Genomic DNA, 15,553 nt, shown 5'->3' with positions numbered 1-15,553 from the left:
GGGGGGGGGGCCTGGGGCTGCTTTTGGGCCCCGGCCCTGGGGGGGCCCGTGCAGGAGGTGCCCCGACTGCTGGGGAGCTCCGTCCAGGGGTCCCCGGGGCTGCCCGCGGGCGCCCGGAGCTGGAGACACCCGTGCCGGGGGTCTCCGGGGGTGCCCGGGGCCGGAGACACCCGTGCCGGGGGCGCTCGGGGCTGTCGGAGCCCGGGCAGGGGGTGCCCGTGCAGGGGGAGGTGGGGTAGGGAGGTGCCAGCAAAGGGCCGCTGGGGCTGCGGGTGTTGCGCTCGTGCTCGGGGCGCCGAGGAGCCCGCAGCGGATGCGGGTGGCCCGTGGCTGAGGGTGCGTGTGGGAAGCGTCCCGGGGTTGTGGGGAAGGGGGACGCAGGGGGTGCGAGGGGCTCGGGGCAGGGTGCCAGCGCTAGGAGCAGCGGGGGGCAGGTAYGGTCCGGCGTGGGGCGCTGGGGGTACGTGGGGTGCGTCGTTGCTGATGCACGTTGGAGAGGAGCCTGGAGATGGGGGGCAGGTGCCGTGTGGGGAAGGGCCTGGGGGAGCGCGGGGCCTTTCAGCCCACCCTGTTTTGCCCCCGTAAAGGGCCCTGGGACAAGGAGGGCGCTCGGGCTCGCTCCCAGCAAGGGGGGTGGCAGGGCCGAGCTGCGGCGAGGCGAGGCGATGCCGAGGGAGCTGCCCCCAGCCCCGGCGAGTAGCAGGGAGAAATGGCCAAGGGGGTTCTTGCTTTGGTCCCGGGGGGATGTGAGACGCAACAGGATCTGGGCCGCTCAGGAAGCGAGAGATAGATTGATGCTGCTGGAAGTTTCCACCCGGCCTTTCTCATCGCTCTGGGGGAGCTGCCATTCAAGGGTGCCCTGCGATGTGTTTGCTTTCAAGCCATTAAAACCTCTCCCTCTCTCTATATGCGGAGTTAGGAGCTGCTCCCTCCTCCCTAAGGCCGGTCCTGCAGCATGCATGTGCATCCTCGGCAGCGCTGCTAGCCAGGTTTGCCTTATTTAAGCTAGTTCTCCCGCTCTTACTGCTTAAGTGCAGCTGAAATGCCAGGGAATTTCCCCTGGACATCAGAGAAGGAGAAAACAAACTCTGATTTTGTCAAGTGAATGGAACATCTGTGTATTGGAGTGATCAGAGTTAGACTGTGGCAAAATCTTTCTTCTTGGAAGAGGCAGAGAAAGTGGTTAAAGAATCAGTTCTGGAGTTTTCCCTTCAACTCTAAAATAATAGTGCTTTCCTGCTAGAGCAAGTTCTCATGTGTCTTATCTTGGAAACAGCTCTTTCTGTGTCTTTTGGAGAGTGCAGAAGGTTTTGTCCTCTTGAATTATTTTAACAGGGAATTAACAACAACAAAAATCCTGGCTGTTTTATTCTAARACGTTGCTTGATTTCCTGCTGTTAATATGTAAATATACAGGTGTTTCACTTCCTTTGTGTCTGACTCTCAAGATTTATAGACCAATATCACTTATGGCTGTGAAAAACAAAGTGAGCACTTGCCATCGGGGTGTTTTTTCCCTATTACTGTGCTTAGCTTGATAATCTTGAGTATTGGTTGCAGTTGCTGAGGTCATGCATCGATTTTAGGGGGCTCTGATTCATCTTCACTCTCAAGGTACTAATTAAAACTGCAGTAACTTGATCAGATATGTCAATCTGGGCACTGAAAGTTAGATCAGTCCCTCTTGCAGTGCATGACGTACCCACTCATGGCTAGGAGAGCTGGGTGCTGCTGTGCAGCCCCTTGGTCCCGGTGCTGCTGGATCCAGGTCTGGGATATGTCTAGCACTGCCCGTTTGGGGGGGTCTCAAAAGCATGATCAGGCCGTTTCAGAGAAATGCCACCTGAGAAATGAAATGTATTTCTCCAGAAGTCCCTTCCAACCTCAACCATTCYGTGATTCTGTGATTCTGCGTTGACTCGCGGCTTTAGTTGTTGTTTCTAATTGTCCTGAATGTGCTGTCTGACCTCGGTAGGATTACRTTCCCCCAGCCGCAAAAGAGGAAACTTCTGCTTTGCTCCTTGCCCCCACTAAGAACAGGCCTGTCTTACTCACAGCTGTGATTTGGTTTGGCCTTAGTCAGCTATAGCTAGAGGTGGAAAGGCTGCCTTGGGCCCTCTGCGTGGTTCTCTAAACGCTTCTCTTTCCAGGTTAATGATTTTCATACAGCCATCATGAAGATGGGAAGGGTGTTTCAGGGAACAGAGCACTAGCCTAAAACTGGAAGACCTGGATTCAAAGCCTGTGCCTCATCTGTAGAGAGGCGCAGTGTTCCCTGTGTCAGAGGGGGGGTTGTGAGAGCAGGTAGTTAAAGATAACAAGGATATTGTGGTGATGGGACTTGAAATCTCAAACATACAAATTTGTGCAGAAGCTCCTGAAAGGGAGCTCTGTAGCTGTGTAAAAGTGCCTGCGCTGTTCAGGCTGCAGGACGGGGATAATGGTTGTGAGGACTGACAGGTATTTTGTGTCACCATTTGCTCTGCTGTCCTAGGCTCCTTCCATTGAGCTAGAAGTTGCAGATCCTTAAAGAGGATTGTCCAGCAGTGGAGCCGGGCAGCTCCCTGAGGGAAAAGGCTTGTTCTGGTTAGGAAGAAAAAAAAAAAATCTCTTCCCTTTATATCTCTTGTAGAATATTGAAGATAATGGCACAGTTTCCAAAGTAAATAAATTCTTGTGAGAAGTGAAGGAGCCGCCTCTGAGCAAACCTACCAATCGTGCTGGTGTGAGCACTCCAGCTGGCTGCTAGCGGGCGTTTCACCGGCTGGACATGGGGTCTCATAGGCTGGCGCGATTGGTAAGTTTTCTCCTCCTACGGCTTGATCATTCAAGTCCAGCCCTGTGCACTTCTCACACGTGCCGTGAACTCACAACTGGCTTTGAGAGCTCCTCGAAGAGCCATCGAGCAGAAGCCAGAGTGTCCGGGCGGTTAGCTAGTACGTGAGGCGCTCGGCCTGCATCTTCTGGGGCAGGAACAAGTCCTGATTACATTTGTTTGCGTAACATGCTAAAAGAAACAGATCTCAAGCCAGAAATCTTTGAGATGTTGGTTGCTTTGCCCTTTTACAGGGGATGAAGGGAAGGGATGAGGCAGCTGTTGTTTCCACTCTGTAGTGAGATGGTTTTCATACAAAAATGGGCTTGTGACAAGCAGAGAAAAAGCAGAAGAGGGTGGCCATGAAAAATGAGGATGAATTAATTTTGTGAGTCAGTGCTCTTTAATCACCTAAAGGGGCTGTTCTTCTCCGTTTGGTGTTTGGCTGGGGGTTTACAGAGGGGCAAACTGGACCTGAATTGCTGAGCAAATTCTCCATGGGGTGAATAAATGTGTAGCTCAGGGATTACACTGCATCTGTGGAGAGACAGGGCTTCTCCCCCAGTCATTACCCTAATTTATTTGTGTGGGCTAATAGGATCTCTGCGATACGTCTCTCTCTTTTTGACCAGGTCAGCATTGCTCTTATTTGTAGTCAGGGCTGTTAATCCTTAACAGTGTCTTAGTTCTGCTGAAAGGGAGGGTGCAGCCGTGTAGCTTGGGCAGCCGTACAAGCTCCTGGCTTTCTGGGAAGAATGCGTCCTTTTAGCRCAGGCCAGCTAGCCGGCTGCAAATGTCTGATGCTTTAGTCTCCAAGAGGTTGCCACAGTGAGTGAGAGTGAGTGGCTCRGAGGGAATGGATGCCCTTTTCTGAAAAACGGTGCAAGTAATTTCCATGCAGTGCTGTCCCAGGCGCCGGGAACCCTGAGCTGACTCTTTCTGGGGATTTATGCGCTCGGTCGCGGCAGGCTGTGAAAGAGCCTTCGCGTTGCCTTGAGAGAAGCCGTGGAGTCCGCTGCCTGGTGGGAACTGCCTGCCTTTGGGAAGCGGGCTCCTTGGTGACTTGGCCTGTGGCCCGATCGCTCTGTTTCTTAGCCGCTTTCTGTTTGGCAGAAGGCTTTGCGTTCCCAGGGAGGAGCTGTCTGTCTCTCTGATGACCCACGTTATTTTTGTAGACCAGTTAGTGCCATACAGGACAGCCAAGGTGGCACAGGAGGGAGCTGAGGGCATTGACATTGCTGAAACTCCATTTTTGTTAGCATTGATTGTATCTAAAATGCCTAAATAGCTTTTCTGCCAGCCCTAGGCTGCATTAAGATCTGATGACTGGCTCTTGCACTGGACAGAAACGCATACAGCTCCTGCGTTGTCCGTGCACGGAATGAAACGCAGCACCGCTTCGTCCGGCGAAGCTGATGCACTTTTGAGGCCGTTTGGTTAATTGCTGTGGGGTGGTGTTTGCCTCGCTGGCGCTGCGGGGAGTGCTGCGCGCAGGCTCGGCCCCGCTGTGCCCAGCGCTGTGTGGACACACTGACCCTCCCAGATGTCTCTCCGCAGTCTCGGTGCCTCCCGTATACCCCGCGGGGGGTATCGGATGCTGTTCTGGCGTTGYGCGACCGCTGCGCCTTGGCGTGCGCCTCGAGGTTCAGGGTCTGCACTGRGGGCRCGAATGCGGTGCCTGGATGCGTGCYGCTGYCCTGACCTCCCGTCCTGCCTGCCCTGCCGAGCTCGCCTTGGGCCGTGCCGTGGGCACCCTTCTCTTCCTCAATTGCCAGCGCTTGCSTTCGCTCACACCAGTGGACTGGATTGCAAAACTGCCCGCTGCCGTGTCAGCAAAGACTTGCCTCCTCCCAGGCGCGTGTCTAGTCCTCGTGGGGCAGGAGGGTGTTTTCACAGTGCGTTGGTACCCTGCGTGCCTGAGACAAGGGCTGTATCTGTGCGTATTCAGCTAGTCGAGCTAAACCGTGCATCCCACTCAGGTCAGATATATGGGAGACAGCTCACAACCTTGGCCGCGTTAGGCATTTCCCGCCTGTTAGCCAGCATAGTTTCAAAACAACAGAAAATCCTCATTTTCCTAACGCAGATGTGTTTTTGGCTGGGGCTCCCGCAGCCACATGCTCACAGTGGACGCTTCTTTAAGCGAGGTTCTAGTCTGCCTTGTCGAGGCTGAGTGCTGGCTCTGACAACTCGCACCCAGCCTGTACCGATGCCACTTGCCTTTCCTGCAAGTGATGCCGACGAGCCTTTGCCGCAGCGGGCTCTGGAGCGTGGAGTTTGCTCCCTTGACGCCTCTCCGCCTTTCTCAACTTTGGAACAAAACCTGCCTTTATTTTTCCCCAAATGTGTTTGTTCCACCATCTGCTTAGCCCCTCTTCTTACCCAGGGCCTCCTGCAGCTCTCCGGGCAGGAGCGCGAGGTTGTTGAGCGGAGGCTCTGCCTGTGCCAGATCTTCGTTCCACCTGCGTGGAACCCAGAAAACAGCCCTCCGCAGCAGTCCCGAGACGCRGCTTTTGCCTGGTCCCTGCTGAGCAGCAAAAAGCCACTTGCTGTGCTTATGCAACAGTTATTGTTTTGGCTGGTACATTGTGTTATAAGCCATATGGGGCTTCGTATCTTGATCGTGCTCTGCCAATGCTTCTCATCACTCCTGCAAGCCAGGCATCTTTGCAAATACCACAGCACTCACCTCCCGTCGGCTCGCCAGAGCTGGAGCTGTATTTCAGAGACGCCCTAAGAAAACCTCAAACATCCGTATTCCTCAGATGGCCGTAATTCCCCGTTTGAAACCAGGACATTGTCAGCAGTGGTAATAAAGAGAGTTCGAGCTCAGACAAGTTCTCCCTGGCACCTTGTCTAGGCAAATATTATCAAGCTATTGAGCCATACAGCAAATGCTAGATGGGGGTAGCTGGGGAATTTGCCAAAGGAAATGTCACGGATGAAATGTCTTTCTTGTCTGGCACAAAAGATTTAGCAAATTGTGAGGATTTAGGAGTCTCTCTCCCTGGCTTCGCTGTATTAAGCCTTTAAAAAGAAATCATTCTAGCTGTCCCAGTGGCAGGCACAGCCTCATCCCTGGTATTTTTGCTCGGCGGCATGCAGGGCAGTAGAAGAGAAGTGTCGGAGGCTGCAAACTTGCTCCACCTCCCCAAGGACAGTTGTGGATGAGAAGGCAGCGAATGCCGTACAGGTAGCTAGTCGCCCCCTCGTTGCAGCTCTCCGCTGGGATGCCCCCCATCGCGGTGCTGCCTCGYGCCTGGCTCCTGCCGCACGACCCGCCTGGTTCTCCAGGAGCTGCAGCTGCTCGAGCTGGTTCCTCCCAGCCTGGCGTGGGCCTGCCGGGGCCTTTGAACAACGTGGCTTCTCAGTTGTAATTTTGCCCTCATCCTTTCCCCGAGTTTGTCTCCCCGGTGCACAATTCTGGTTCAAATGCTGCAGGCTCTGCAGCCTCGGCTCTGGCTCCTGCGGATGCCTCCTCTCCCTTCTGGGCCCTCCTGTGCTGCTGCTCTTCTCTCCTCCCTGCTCACCAGCAGCTTTTCTCAGCCTCCCCGGACCCTGCTGCCAGCGAGCTCCAGCGGCCTTTTATTCCCTGAAGTGACCTTTTAATTACATAACGACTTACAAACATTCAGCACCAACAACATACCAAAATAATTGAAACAATGTTTTTGCAGCTTTGAAAAAACATGATTCTGTACCAAAACTCTGTCCTCTGAAATCCCCAAAGTTAGAAAAACAAGCGGCGGCTAGGAGACAGTGTGGGCTGTGGCCGGCGCGCGGGGCAGGGAACTGGGAGGCCGTCTCTGCCGCCGGGCTGCCGCGGGGCTCTGCAAGCAGCGATGGTCTCTGTCTGCCCGGGGAGGCCACAGCTTCAACTCAGCCCCGTACTGAAACACGGGCAAAGACGGAGGGCTCCAGCCAGGCGCCCCGGCCCTGTGGTCGGCTGCCCGCAGTAGCTGGCGTTTCTCTGTGGTGGCGAACAAAGGTCAAAGGGTGTTTGGGGAGGAGGTGATGAAATGGTGAGATTTCTCTAGCCCCTTGTTAACCCCGTGCTGAAGGCGCAGGGTGAGGTTCRATGTTCTGGTTGGTCTAGGGAGACGCTGGGAGAGTCCCTTGGGCATCGGGGCCTCGGGCTGGGCGCACCAAGGAGCTGCGGTCTGTGTTCTCGCTGCTGGCCTTACCCCTCCGTCTCTGTGCTTCCTCCTCGCAGATCAAGAGGACAGTATGGCTGCGACTGCTGCCGTCAGCCCCAGTGAATACCTGCAGCCTGCCGCCTCCACCGCCCAGGTGAGCGCTGGGGCATCGGCGAGCTCACGGCTCCCCGCCGTGCCGAGGGCAGAGGGACGTGTTGCAGGGTGCGGAATTGCGAACGGTGCATCATTTTGGTTGCGTTGCTGTGTCAGGAGGAGGGGTGGCTGCAAGATGGACTGGGGAGCCGTAGTCTGGATTTGTTCCCAGCCCCAATGCTGGCTCTTTCTGAGACTGTGGAGAGTTGTTTCTCCTCCTCCTGCYACGTTTTCCTTAGGGACCTCTTGGGTCACGTTAGCAGTTGATATCACAAGAGGATCTCTGGATTAAAAGTGCATGAAACACTCCAGGGTGTGTGTAATGCGAGTAAAGAGCAACATGCGTAGAAGAGTGAGCTAAAGACACACATGATGTGGGTAATTATGTAGCTCCTTTAGTATGAGGTGCCTCATTGGCATGGACTGGATTACTTTTGATAGCGTGCACCCTTTCCTTCACTGCCTTGATCTCCAGATCTGTTTGGCACAAGCCTCGTCTCTAAYGCGTCCGTCTCCCTCCCGGTTCCCTAGGACTCCCAGCCGTCTCCGCTAGCCCTCCTCGCAGCGACATGTAGCAAAATCGGTCCCCCAGCAGTGGAAGCCGCCGTGACTCCTCCTGCCCCTCCTCAGCCAACACCTCGCAAACTCGTCCCCATCAAACCTGCTCCGCTCCCTCTGGGCTCCGGAAAGAACAGCTTTGGGATCCTGTCGTCGAAAGGGAACCTCTTCCAGATCCAGGGCTCTCAGGTTGGCACCTCCTACCCCGGAGGGCAGCTGGTTTTCGCCATTCAGAACCCAGCTGTGATCAACAAAGGGACCCGCTCGTCCGCGAACATCCAGTACCAGGCCGTGCCCCAGATCCAGGCTGCGGGAGGACAGACTATCCAAGTCCAGCCCAACCTCACCAACCAGATCCAGATTATTCCAGGCACGAATCAAGCGATCCTYACGCCTTCCTCTTCTTCTCACAAGCCTGTGCCCATCAAGCCGGCTCCGGCACAGAAAGGGGGAGCTTCTCCAGTGCAGGGCGCAGGCAACGTTGTCAAGCTARCCAGCGGCAGCAACGTGACTCTTACCCTGCCCGTGAACAACCTGGTGAACGCTGCTGAGCCCAGCACRCCGGCCCAGATCATTGCAGAGAGCCCCTCGAAGCCCAGCAAAAAGCCTCGAAAGAAAGCCATGTCGCCAGCCCAGCCTGCTGCCATGGCCGTGGCTGAGCAAGTGGAGACGGTGTTAATAGAGACCACGGCGGAGAACATCATCCAGGCAGGGAACAACCTGCTCATCGTGCAGAGCCCGGGCTCCGGCCAGCCGGCCGTGGTGCAGCAGGTGCAGGTGGTGCAGCCCAAGCAGGAGCCGCAGGTGGTGCAGATCCCGCAGCAGGCCCTGCGCGTTGTCCAGGCGGCCTCCGCCACGCTCCCCACCGTCCCCCAAAAATCCAACCAGAACTTCCAGATCCAGACAACAGAGCCCGCCCCCACCCAGGTACCATGTCCTGAGCCCTTCCTCCTCTGCGAGGTTCCTCCTCTGCCCTGTTCCATCATCAAGCCCTGACCCAGGCTTTAAAAAGCCTAGGGGGCTTGTGAGCTGCCAAACCATCCCTACCTGGCACCCAGTTTAGCCCTCCAGAGTGGCTGTGTGGATTCYCTGCTGTCTAAGAAGGGTTGGGAATGTCGCCATTCCTTCAGTGGGGCTTTATTAAATCTCTCTCTCTTGCTGGCTGCCTGTTTTTCTAGGACTTGTAGGAATGGAGTGTCCCTGAAGCCTCTGCTGTGCTTCCGGGTCGGGTTGGGATTAGGCAGCTGGTTCAGAAGCTCTTGGGAAATGGTGGGTGGGGGGGGGAGCAGGGCTTATGCTGCTGGACTGCATAACCGGTGTTGCCTTCGGAAACCTGGCTACAAGGGCAAAGCAGTCCTTTGCTGCCGTGCATGGCCAGGACCTTTCTGCAGGAGGCCCAGTATTTTCAGATGCTTGGGCGACTTCTGCTTTTCTTTGGCTTGTTGCAGGCCCAGATTTCTGGGTTGCGTAGGGAGGGCGACTGTCGCAATGGAAGGAGACGTTTTCCCCTGGTGACGGTGGCTGGTCTGATTCCTCTCCTCCCATCAGGTCTACTTCAAAACGCCCTCGGGTGAGCTGCAGACAGTGCTGCTCCAGGAAGCCCCGGCCATGACGGTGGCTCCATCTGGGACCTCTTGCAGCAGCCCCGTGTCCCGCAGCTCCGGCACGGCGGGCAGCAGCAAGAAACCAGCCACGCGCAAGGAGCGCACTCTGCCAAAGATCGCCCCCGCCGGAGGCATCATCAGTTTGAACACGGCTCAGCTGGCGGCTGCAGCACAGGCCATGCAGACCATCAACATCAACGGCGTGCAGGTCCAGGGCGTGCCCGTCACCATCACCAACACCGGAGGTGGGCTGCGCGCCGCGCTGCGGCGGGGCGGGCGGGCAGGGCAGCAGGACATGGGGAGCTCCCCGGTCCGGAGGACAGAAAGCCCCTGCTAGCTGCGCTTTGCAGCTGGGATATTGCCGCTTTGTAAGCAGATCCCTGGCAACCCGAGGCTGAGTGTTAAACGCCATCGGTTTCTCTAGCTCCCTTCACTCCAGGAGGCCCCGAGCATTTCATAGGGTGGCTCTGGTGGCTCTGCTGGGTGTTCCCAAGCCCGTCCTGGTAAGCTTTGTCAGCAAGGGCAGGTAACAGAGACAGCTCACCTTCGGAGTCAGGCTGTGGTCGTGCTGAACTGCAGGACATCTCTGAGGGCTTGGACTAGCTCCGTTCGCTCCTGAGCTCTGTGAGCGGGTGAAGGCTGAGCTATAGCCAGGCCTGCGGGGTGAGATGTGTGTCTTTGGGAGAGCTGGGACCCAGCCGGGCTGGGGGCACGGTGCTCCAGGGGGTTTCCCTCCTTCAGCCTCTCTGCTGCAAATCGTGCTGACACCAGCAGTGAGTCCTGCGGGACGCTGGAGTCCAGCTCCGGGGCTGGGACATTCCTCCTTGCATCCGCTGTGTTGCCAGGTGGATGAGGCTGTTGGCGGTGGGTTTCTGATAGCCAGGCCAGGAGAGGTGCCCTCACAACCTCTGTGTTCCTCCAAGCTCTGTAACAGCTAGCGAGGGATCGCCGTTTGCTCAGAGTGAACCCAGCCCTGTGCCTCCTCTGTGGGACAAGCGTGTCCCTTCAGCTCTTRCAGAAAATAGCCAGACGCACCCCCTGGCCTGCGCTTGGAGCTGTCTGCGAGCCCCAGACAGCTCCTGTGCAGGGAATGGCACGTCTCTACGGCTGCTCCGTCCCCTCCTGGCCCTGGCAAACCTTCCTTGTCCCCGCTCAGCGATCCCCAGCCCACACCTGGTGGCATTTGCTGCAGGGAGCCGAGGGAAGGAAGTCGTGTCTGGGGGAAGTTTATCTGCTTTCTGATCCAGAAAGACCTGCTGGTGTTCAGTGGTTTCTCTCTCAGCAAGAACCGGCAGGAGTCCCAGCTCGGTTTTGCAGTCGGAAGCTGTTCTTTCTTGCTTGACTAAACCGTGTCAGCATAAAATACGGGCCGGTGTGGTTTAATGCTCCGCAGCGGGCTGCCGTCATTGCTGGGGTTGCTTTTAAGGGGGTTTTTAATTGCTGCTTTGTGTGTAAATCTGGGGCCTGCGATGAGTGTCGAGGAGATGCCACAGGCAGATGCTGCTGCTGCTGCCTGCGCCGTTCCCTGCAACATGCTGCAGAGCTGGCTGGGGCCTTGCTTCAGCCCTGGCCTGGGAAGGGGACTCGTAGGACTTGCTGGCTGCTGCTGCTCCATGAWTGAAATGAGTTGAGGCAGATCTCAGCCTGGTTTTACCCGGGATGCRTCCACCTCCTGAAAGCGTGTTTGGTAAAGAGCTGCCCACACCCTCCACTTAGTGCCTTTTCTCCCGGTGGATGTGGAAGCACCTTTGCTCTGCCCCTGCCCACTATCCACAGCTCCCTCTTTGCAGTGACCCTTTCTCTGCTCAGCCATCAGGTCCCACTTCTCCTCTTTCCCCGCTGCCCCGAGAGCAGCGATCCCGCTTGCTGACCCCGTCTTCTTCTTTCCAGCCCCCGTCACGGCTGCCGGGTGCTGTGCAAGGCCCTGGCATGGCCCAGGCCGCCGCGTCTGTGAGCGCCCGAGCGTGGAGCGGCCCTTAGGGTCCGGGGTAAGTCCCATTTTTTTGGTCAATATATTGCACGTTTTTTCAAAGTTTCTTTTTTGTTTCCTCTTTGGTCATTTCCCCACCCCGAAGGGTCGAACCGAAAACTTTGAAAAACCGCACAGTATATTCAGAAAAAAGGGACTTACCTGCCCCGCTTGGGGGCCAGCACGTGGCGGGGCAGAGGGGCCGTGGCAGTGCTGCATGCGGGGCTGGGGGTGTTGAGACCTGGGGTGTCTGCCGGCGGTCGGTCCCACCCCGCRCTAGGGCCCTTTGGCCAGCCGCCTCCAAAGGGTTTCAGCCAGAGCCGCGCGAGGAGCATGGATGAATGTGCACGGCTGCAGCAGGCAGGGCGCCGCGTGGCCCCGCGGGAGCCGAGGCCGCCTCAAGGCCCCGGGCAGAGCCTCAACCCCCCCTTTTCACCCGCAGGCCAGCAGCAGCTGACGGTGCAGAACGTGTCTGGCAACAACCTGACCATCAGCGGGCTGAGCCCGACCCAGATCCAGCTCCAGATGGAGCAAGCCCTGTCCGGGGAGATGCAGCCAGGGGAGAAGAGGCGGCGGATGGCGTGCACCTGCCCCAACTGCAAGGACGGGGAGAAGAGGTGAGYGGCTCGCGGAGGGGAGAGGGCAGGTCCCGCGGGCGAGCGCGGCCGTCCCCGAGGCTAACGCCCGCCCTGTTGCTTTGCCCCACCGCAGGCCGGGGGACCAAGGGAAGAAGAAGCACATCTGCCACATCCCCGAGTGCGGGCGGACCTTCCGCAAGACCTCGCTGCTGCGCGCCCACGTGCGCTTGCACACGGGCGAGCGCCCCTTCGTCTGCAACTGGGTCTTCTGCGGGAAGCGCTTCACGCGCAGCGACGAGCTGCAGCGGCATGCCCGCACGCACACAGGTCTGCGGCCCCGCGGGGCACGGCTCGGCACCGGCGCGCGGCCCCCTGCCTCCACCCTGGGCGGCCTCAGGGCTCAGCCCGTGCGAGGCCCTGGGCCCCGTCAGAGCCGAAGGGACGTGCTGAGCCGAGGACTGGGATGAACTCGGCCACCGCAATATTGTCCTTGCCATTTGGCTGAATTACTGGGGAGGGATCGGGAAGCAAGGGGGGGGTCTCTGCTGCCTTTAGGCTGCTCCGGGTGAAGGTGGTGACAGAGGTGTTGTGGAAGGGCCAGGGTGAGCAGCTGCAGAAAGGACCCGGCATGGGCATGTCACTGCAGCCCTGGGAGGTCCCCGCAGTTGTGACCACAGCCGGTTAGGGGAATGCAGGGACGAAAGCRGGGCTGGGAGCGCGGGGGTGTCCTCCGTGCCGAGGCGCGCCGGCTGTCCAGCCCTGACCGCTGCTGCTCTTCCCGCAGGTGACAAGCGATTCGAGTGCGCGCAGTGCCAGAAACGCTTCATGCGGAGTGACCACCTGACGAAGCACTATAAAACCCACCTGGTCACCAAGAACTTGTAGGGCCGGCAGCTGCCCCGCGGCTCCCCGGCCGTGCAGACAGGCCCCGCGAGGGCCGCCCGGGCGCCAGCCTGGGACTCCACGGCCCTCGCAGCACTCCGGCGTCCCCGCGCCCCCGGAGAGGGGCCGTGCCCCCGCCAGCACAGCCCTCGGGGACGTCCTCCTTCCCTTCCTCCGCCACCACCGGGCCCCAACACAGGAGAAGCCCTTTCTGAAGGGCACAAGGGGCCRAACGTCTTTACGGATCCCCAGGGGCCGTGGGGCAGAGCGCCCCAGGCGACCTCCGCAGAAGGGCCTGGCCGTGGCCCGGAGCCGGCGAAACGTCCTCGTGGGCACACAGGAGTCAGGCACGGAGGCGACAGGGCACTTCGGTGCGGACAGGCCAGGAGAGGCTCCACAGCACATTCCTACTTTATATTTAAAATCTATAAATAGCTATAAATATCTATATAAACCCCTTTGGAAGGTCCCTTTTTTCTATGGAGATCGTTGCCTTATGCTCCCCGCTCCTGATTATGAACACTGTGTATTGTGAGTGCTTTTTTTTTTAATCTTTATTTAATTGCTCCCTTTTAAGATGCTGCCCATCCCATTGCCCCTTTTCTCCTAACGTTTCTTTTCCAATAATGAAGTTTTTCTTTTTTTTTCTCTCTCTCTCTCCAGTGATTTCTTTCTTTCCCCCTTTCTGTTTCCAAGTGATGTGGCGTTTCCTTTTGAATCTTGGGACTTTAACCCCCCCCCCCTTTCCTTCCCCGTGTGCTGCCCGCCATCCCCACTGTGTATAGTGTACATTGTATCATAGACTATATTGCTTTTGTGTTTACTACATGTTTAAAAACATATGGCTTGTTATTTTTGAGCTTTTAAATTAAACAAATCCACTTTATTTTTTAGTTGTAACTGCCCGAGGTTGTTTTCTGGATTACGTGACAGATCTGTTATACTTTATTATCTGTAAATGGCCGGCCAGTGTGGAGTCAGCCAAGAGTTTTTCTTGCTAAATAAATTTAGTCACCAGAGGCAAATCCAGTGCTGCGTGTGCCACCTGGGGTCCTTTCTCCCGAGCGCGGTGCCCGCGGAGCAGCCGCGGGACGAGCTGAGGCTCCCGCACCAGAGCGAGGGACCGGCGCGGGCGACCGTGGCCGGCGTAACCCCGCGGAGCCGGCACGGTGCTGCCCCCGCGTCYCCCCGCCCCACGTGCTCTCCCTCGGCTACCGCAGCCCAACGGGGCAGCACCCCCCGGCCGGGGAGCCGGGCTCGAGGCCGGGCAGCCCCCGCGCAGCCGCGATCGGGGCTGTCCTGGCTGCGGGACGCGCAGCAAAGCCCAGCCCCGTGGCGGCCGAGAGCCAAAACCGAAACGCTGGGCAGGCRCGAGGGCTGCAAGGACAGAGCTGACGGCGGTACCGGGGGAGAGAGAAAGGGAGATTTATTTACAAGAAACCAAAGAGTCGTTGGAACCCAACTTCTTTACAAGAAAACAGTCCCGGGCCGTGGCTGAATGCGGGGAGCTCCAGCAAGCCAGGATCAGCTCCGCTGCCTGGACCCCGGCTCTGCTTCCGTGCTCCAGGGCACACTGCTCGCTCCAGTGGCAGGACACCGCCTCCGTCCCCAGCTGGTAAGACGCGGGAGCCCGGGAGCGCCCTGCTCCGAGCGCCCTCCAGCCCTGCCAGCCCCTGCTCCCCACAGACGACGGAGCAGGATGCGCCGCTGGCACCTGGATCCAGATCCCTCGGCGATGGGGACGTGGGGCTGGGCCAGCTGGGGAGACGTCGCTCGCTGTGGTTTCTGCTGGGCGGAGGGTGGGAAGGGTGCCCCGTGCTGGCACTGTGCGAGCCGCCGGTCCCCGGCGCGGTAGCAGAGGGGTGAATCCTCCATCCAGACTGGTGACGCTCAGCAATAGCCGTGGTTGGAGCCGTCCGCTTGATTCCCTCGTCGCCGGCATGTACCAGCAGAGGGAGAGCACGTCCCTCCCCGTCCCCTGTCCGCAGCAGCTGCGCCGGAGGACTCGTCCCTCCTGACGGCTGAGCTGGCCGAAGGGCCGTGGCCGTCCCACGGTCCTGGCTCAGTCCATCTTCACGCCCATCTTCTTGACGGCCCGCCGGGACGTGCCGCACTTGCTGTTGATGACGGCGTTGAAGTTGCAGCCCCGGCCGCACATCTTGGTGACGTACTCTGCAAGGYGGACGGGGAGCGGTGCTCACCCGCGGCCCCGGGGGAGGCAGCCGGAGACGGTGACTCCAGCCCCACGGCACCGTGATGCCCTCCAAGACTTTCTGCCCTGGACCTATGACACCRTGATGCTCTCCAGGACTTTCTGCCCCATCCTGCGGCCACCCCGGCTAAGCCACCCCGGTGAGTGCCGAGCTGACCCCTGGCTCGTGCTCTGCCCCGACATCCCCTTGGGCACTGGGAGGGGACGAGGACCTCATCCCACTGCCTGTCCCCTCTCTGGTCCCTACCTTTGATGGCGTTGACCACGGCGACCGGGAGGCGGAGGGGCCGCTCCATGGTGGTGTTGTTGTGGGCGATGCGCTGCCCCGTGGCCGAGGAGCGGGCCAGCGTCTCCCGGGAGAAGAAGTAGTCGAGGAGCCGCCGCGTCATGAGCTTGGGCTTGTCCGTGGAGACCTGCGAGAGGTCGTCCAGCTGCGGGTGGGTGATGTAGACGCCCGAGTTGGGCACCAGCTCCAGTTTGGGCCTCCCGTTCTCCTGCGGCGAGGGGAGAGCTCTTGTCGGGGGCCCGGCCGCAGCCTGGGGACCCCCCTCCATCCCTGGGCCTCCCCTGGGGTACCTGGACCCCCCTCCAGCTCCCGGACCCCCCAGGGACCCTCGGAGCCCCGGCAGGTCCCCGCGCACCTCCA

The 15,553-nt window shown here is 58.7% G+C and overlaps 2 protein-coding genes across 4 annotated transcripts in view; one reads left to right on the top strand and one right to left on the bottom strand.

Annotated features, from left to right (window-relative positions):
• SP2 (Sp2 transcription factor) overlaps positions 1 to 13,724 on the top strand; it is a 14,308-nt gene extending 584 nt beyond the window's left edge. Inside the window, exons 1-7 of one of the 3 annotated variants that reach the window (XM_026071866.1) lie at positions 2,648 to 2,797; positions 7,029 to 7,105; positions 7,636 to 8,589; positions 9,211 to 9,511; positions 11,678 to 11,852; positions 11,947 to 12,140; positions 12,598 to 13,724. In XM_026071866.1, the coding sequence (XP_025927651.1) occupies positions 7,043 to 7,105; positions 7,636 to 8,589; positions 9,211 to 9,511; positions 11,678 to 11,852; positions 11,947 to 12,140; positions 12,598 to 12,698 (1,788 nt within the window). In that variant the 5' untranslated portion in view covers positions 2,648 to 2,797; positions 7,029 to 7,042 and the 3' untranslated portion in view covers positions 12,699 to 13,724. Of the gene's footprint in view, positions 1 to 2,647; positions 2,798 to 7,027; positions 7,106 to 7,635; positions 8,590 to 9,210; positions 9,512 to 11,156; positions 11,255 to 11,677; positions 11,853 to 11,946; positions 12,141 to 12,597 lie in introns of those variants that run through there. The other 2 variants (XM_026071865.1, XM_026071867.1) reach the window with 2 other exon arrangements.
• A 938-nt stretch (positions 13,725 to 14,662) lies between these two features.
• LOC112969010 overlaps positions 14,663 to 15,553 on the bottom strand; it is a 2,574-nt gene continuing 1,683 nt past the window's right edge. The window contains exons 5-6 of the mRNA XM_026071842.1: positions 15,155 to 15,401; positions 14,663 to 14,867 (exon numbers count right to left, since the gene is read on the bottom strand). Of these exons, the coding sequence (XP_025927627.1) occupies positions 14,758 to 14,867; positions 15,155 to 15,401 (357 nt within the window). The 3' untranslated portion in view covers positions 14,663 to 14,757. The remainder of the gene's footprint in view (positions 14,868 to 15,154; positions 15,402 to 15,553) is intronic.

This window comes from Apteryx rowi, unplaced genomic scaffold, assembly GCF_003343035.1.
Source record: "Apteryx rowi isolate R43461 unplaced genomic scaffold, aptRow1 scaffold_331, whole genome shotgun sequence".
In the NCBI taxonomy this organism is placed as follows: Eukaryota; Metazoa; Chordata; class Aves; order Apterygiformes; family Apterygidae; genus Apteryx; species Apteryx rowi.
Note: the sequence above shows the minus strand (reverse complement) of the source record. Positions and strands in the feature narration are given on the sequence as shown.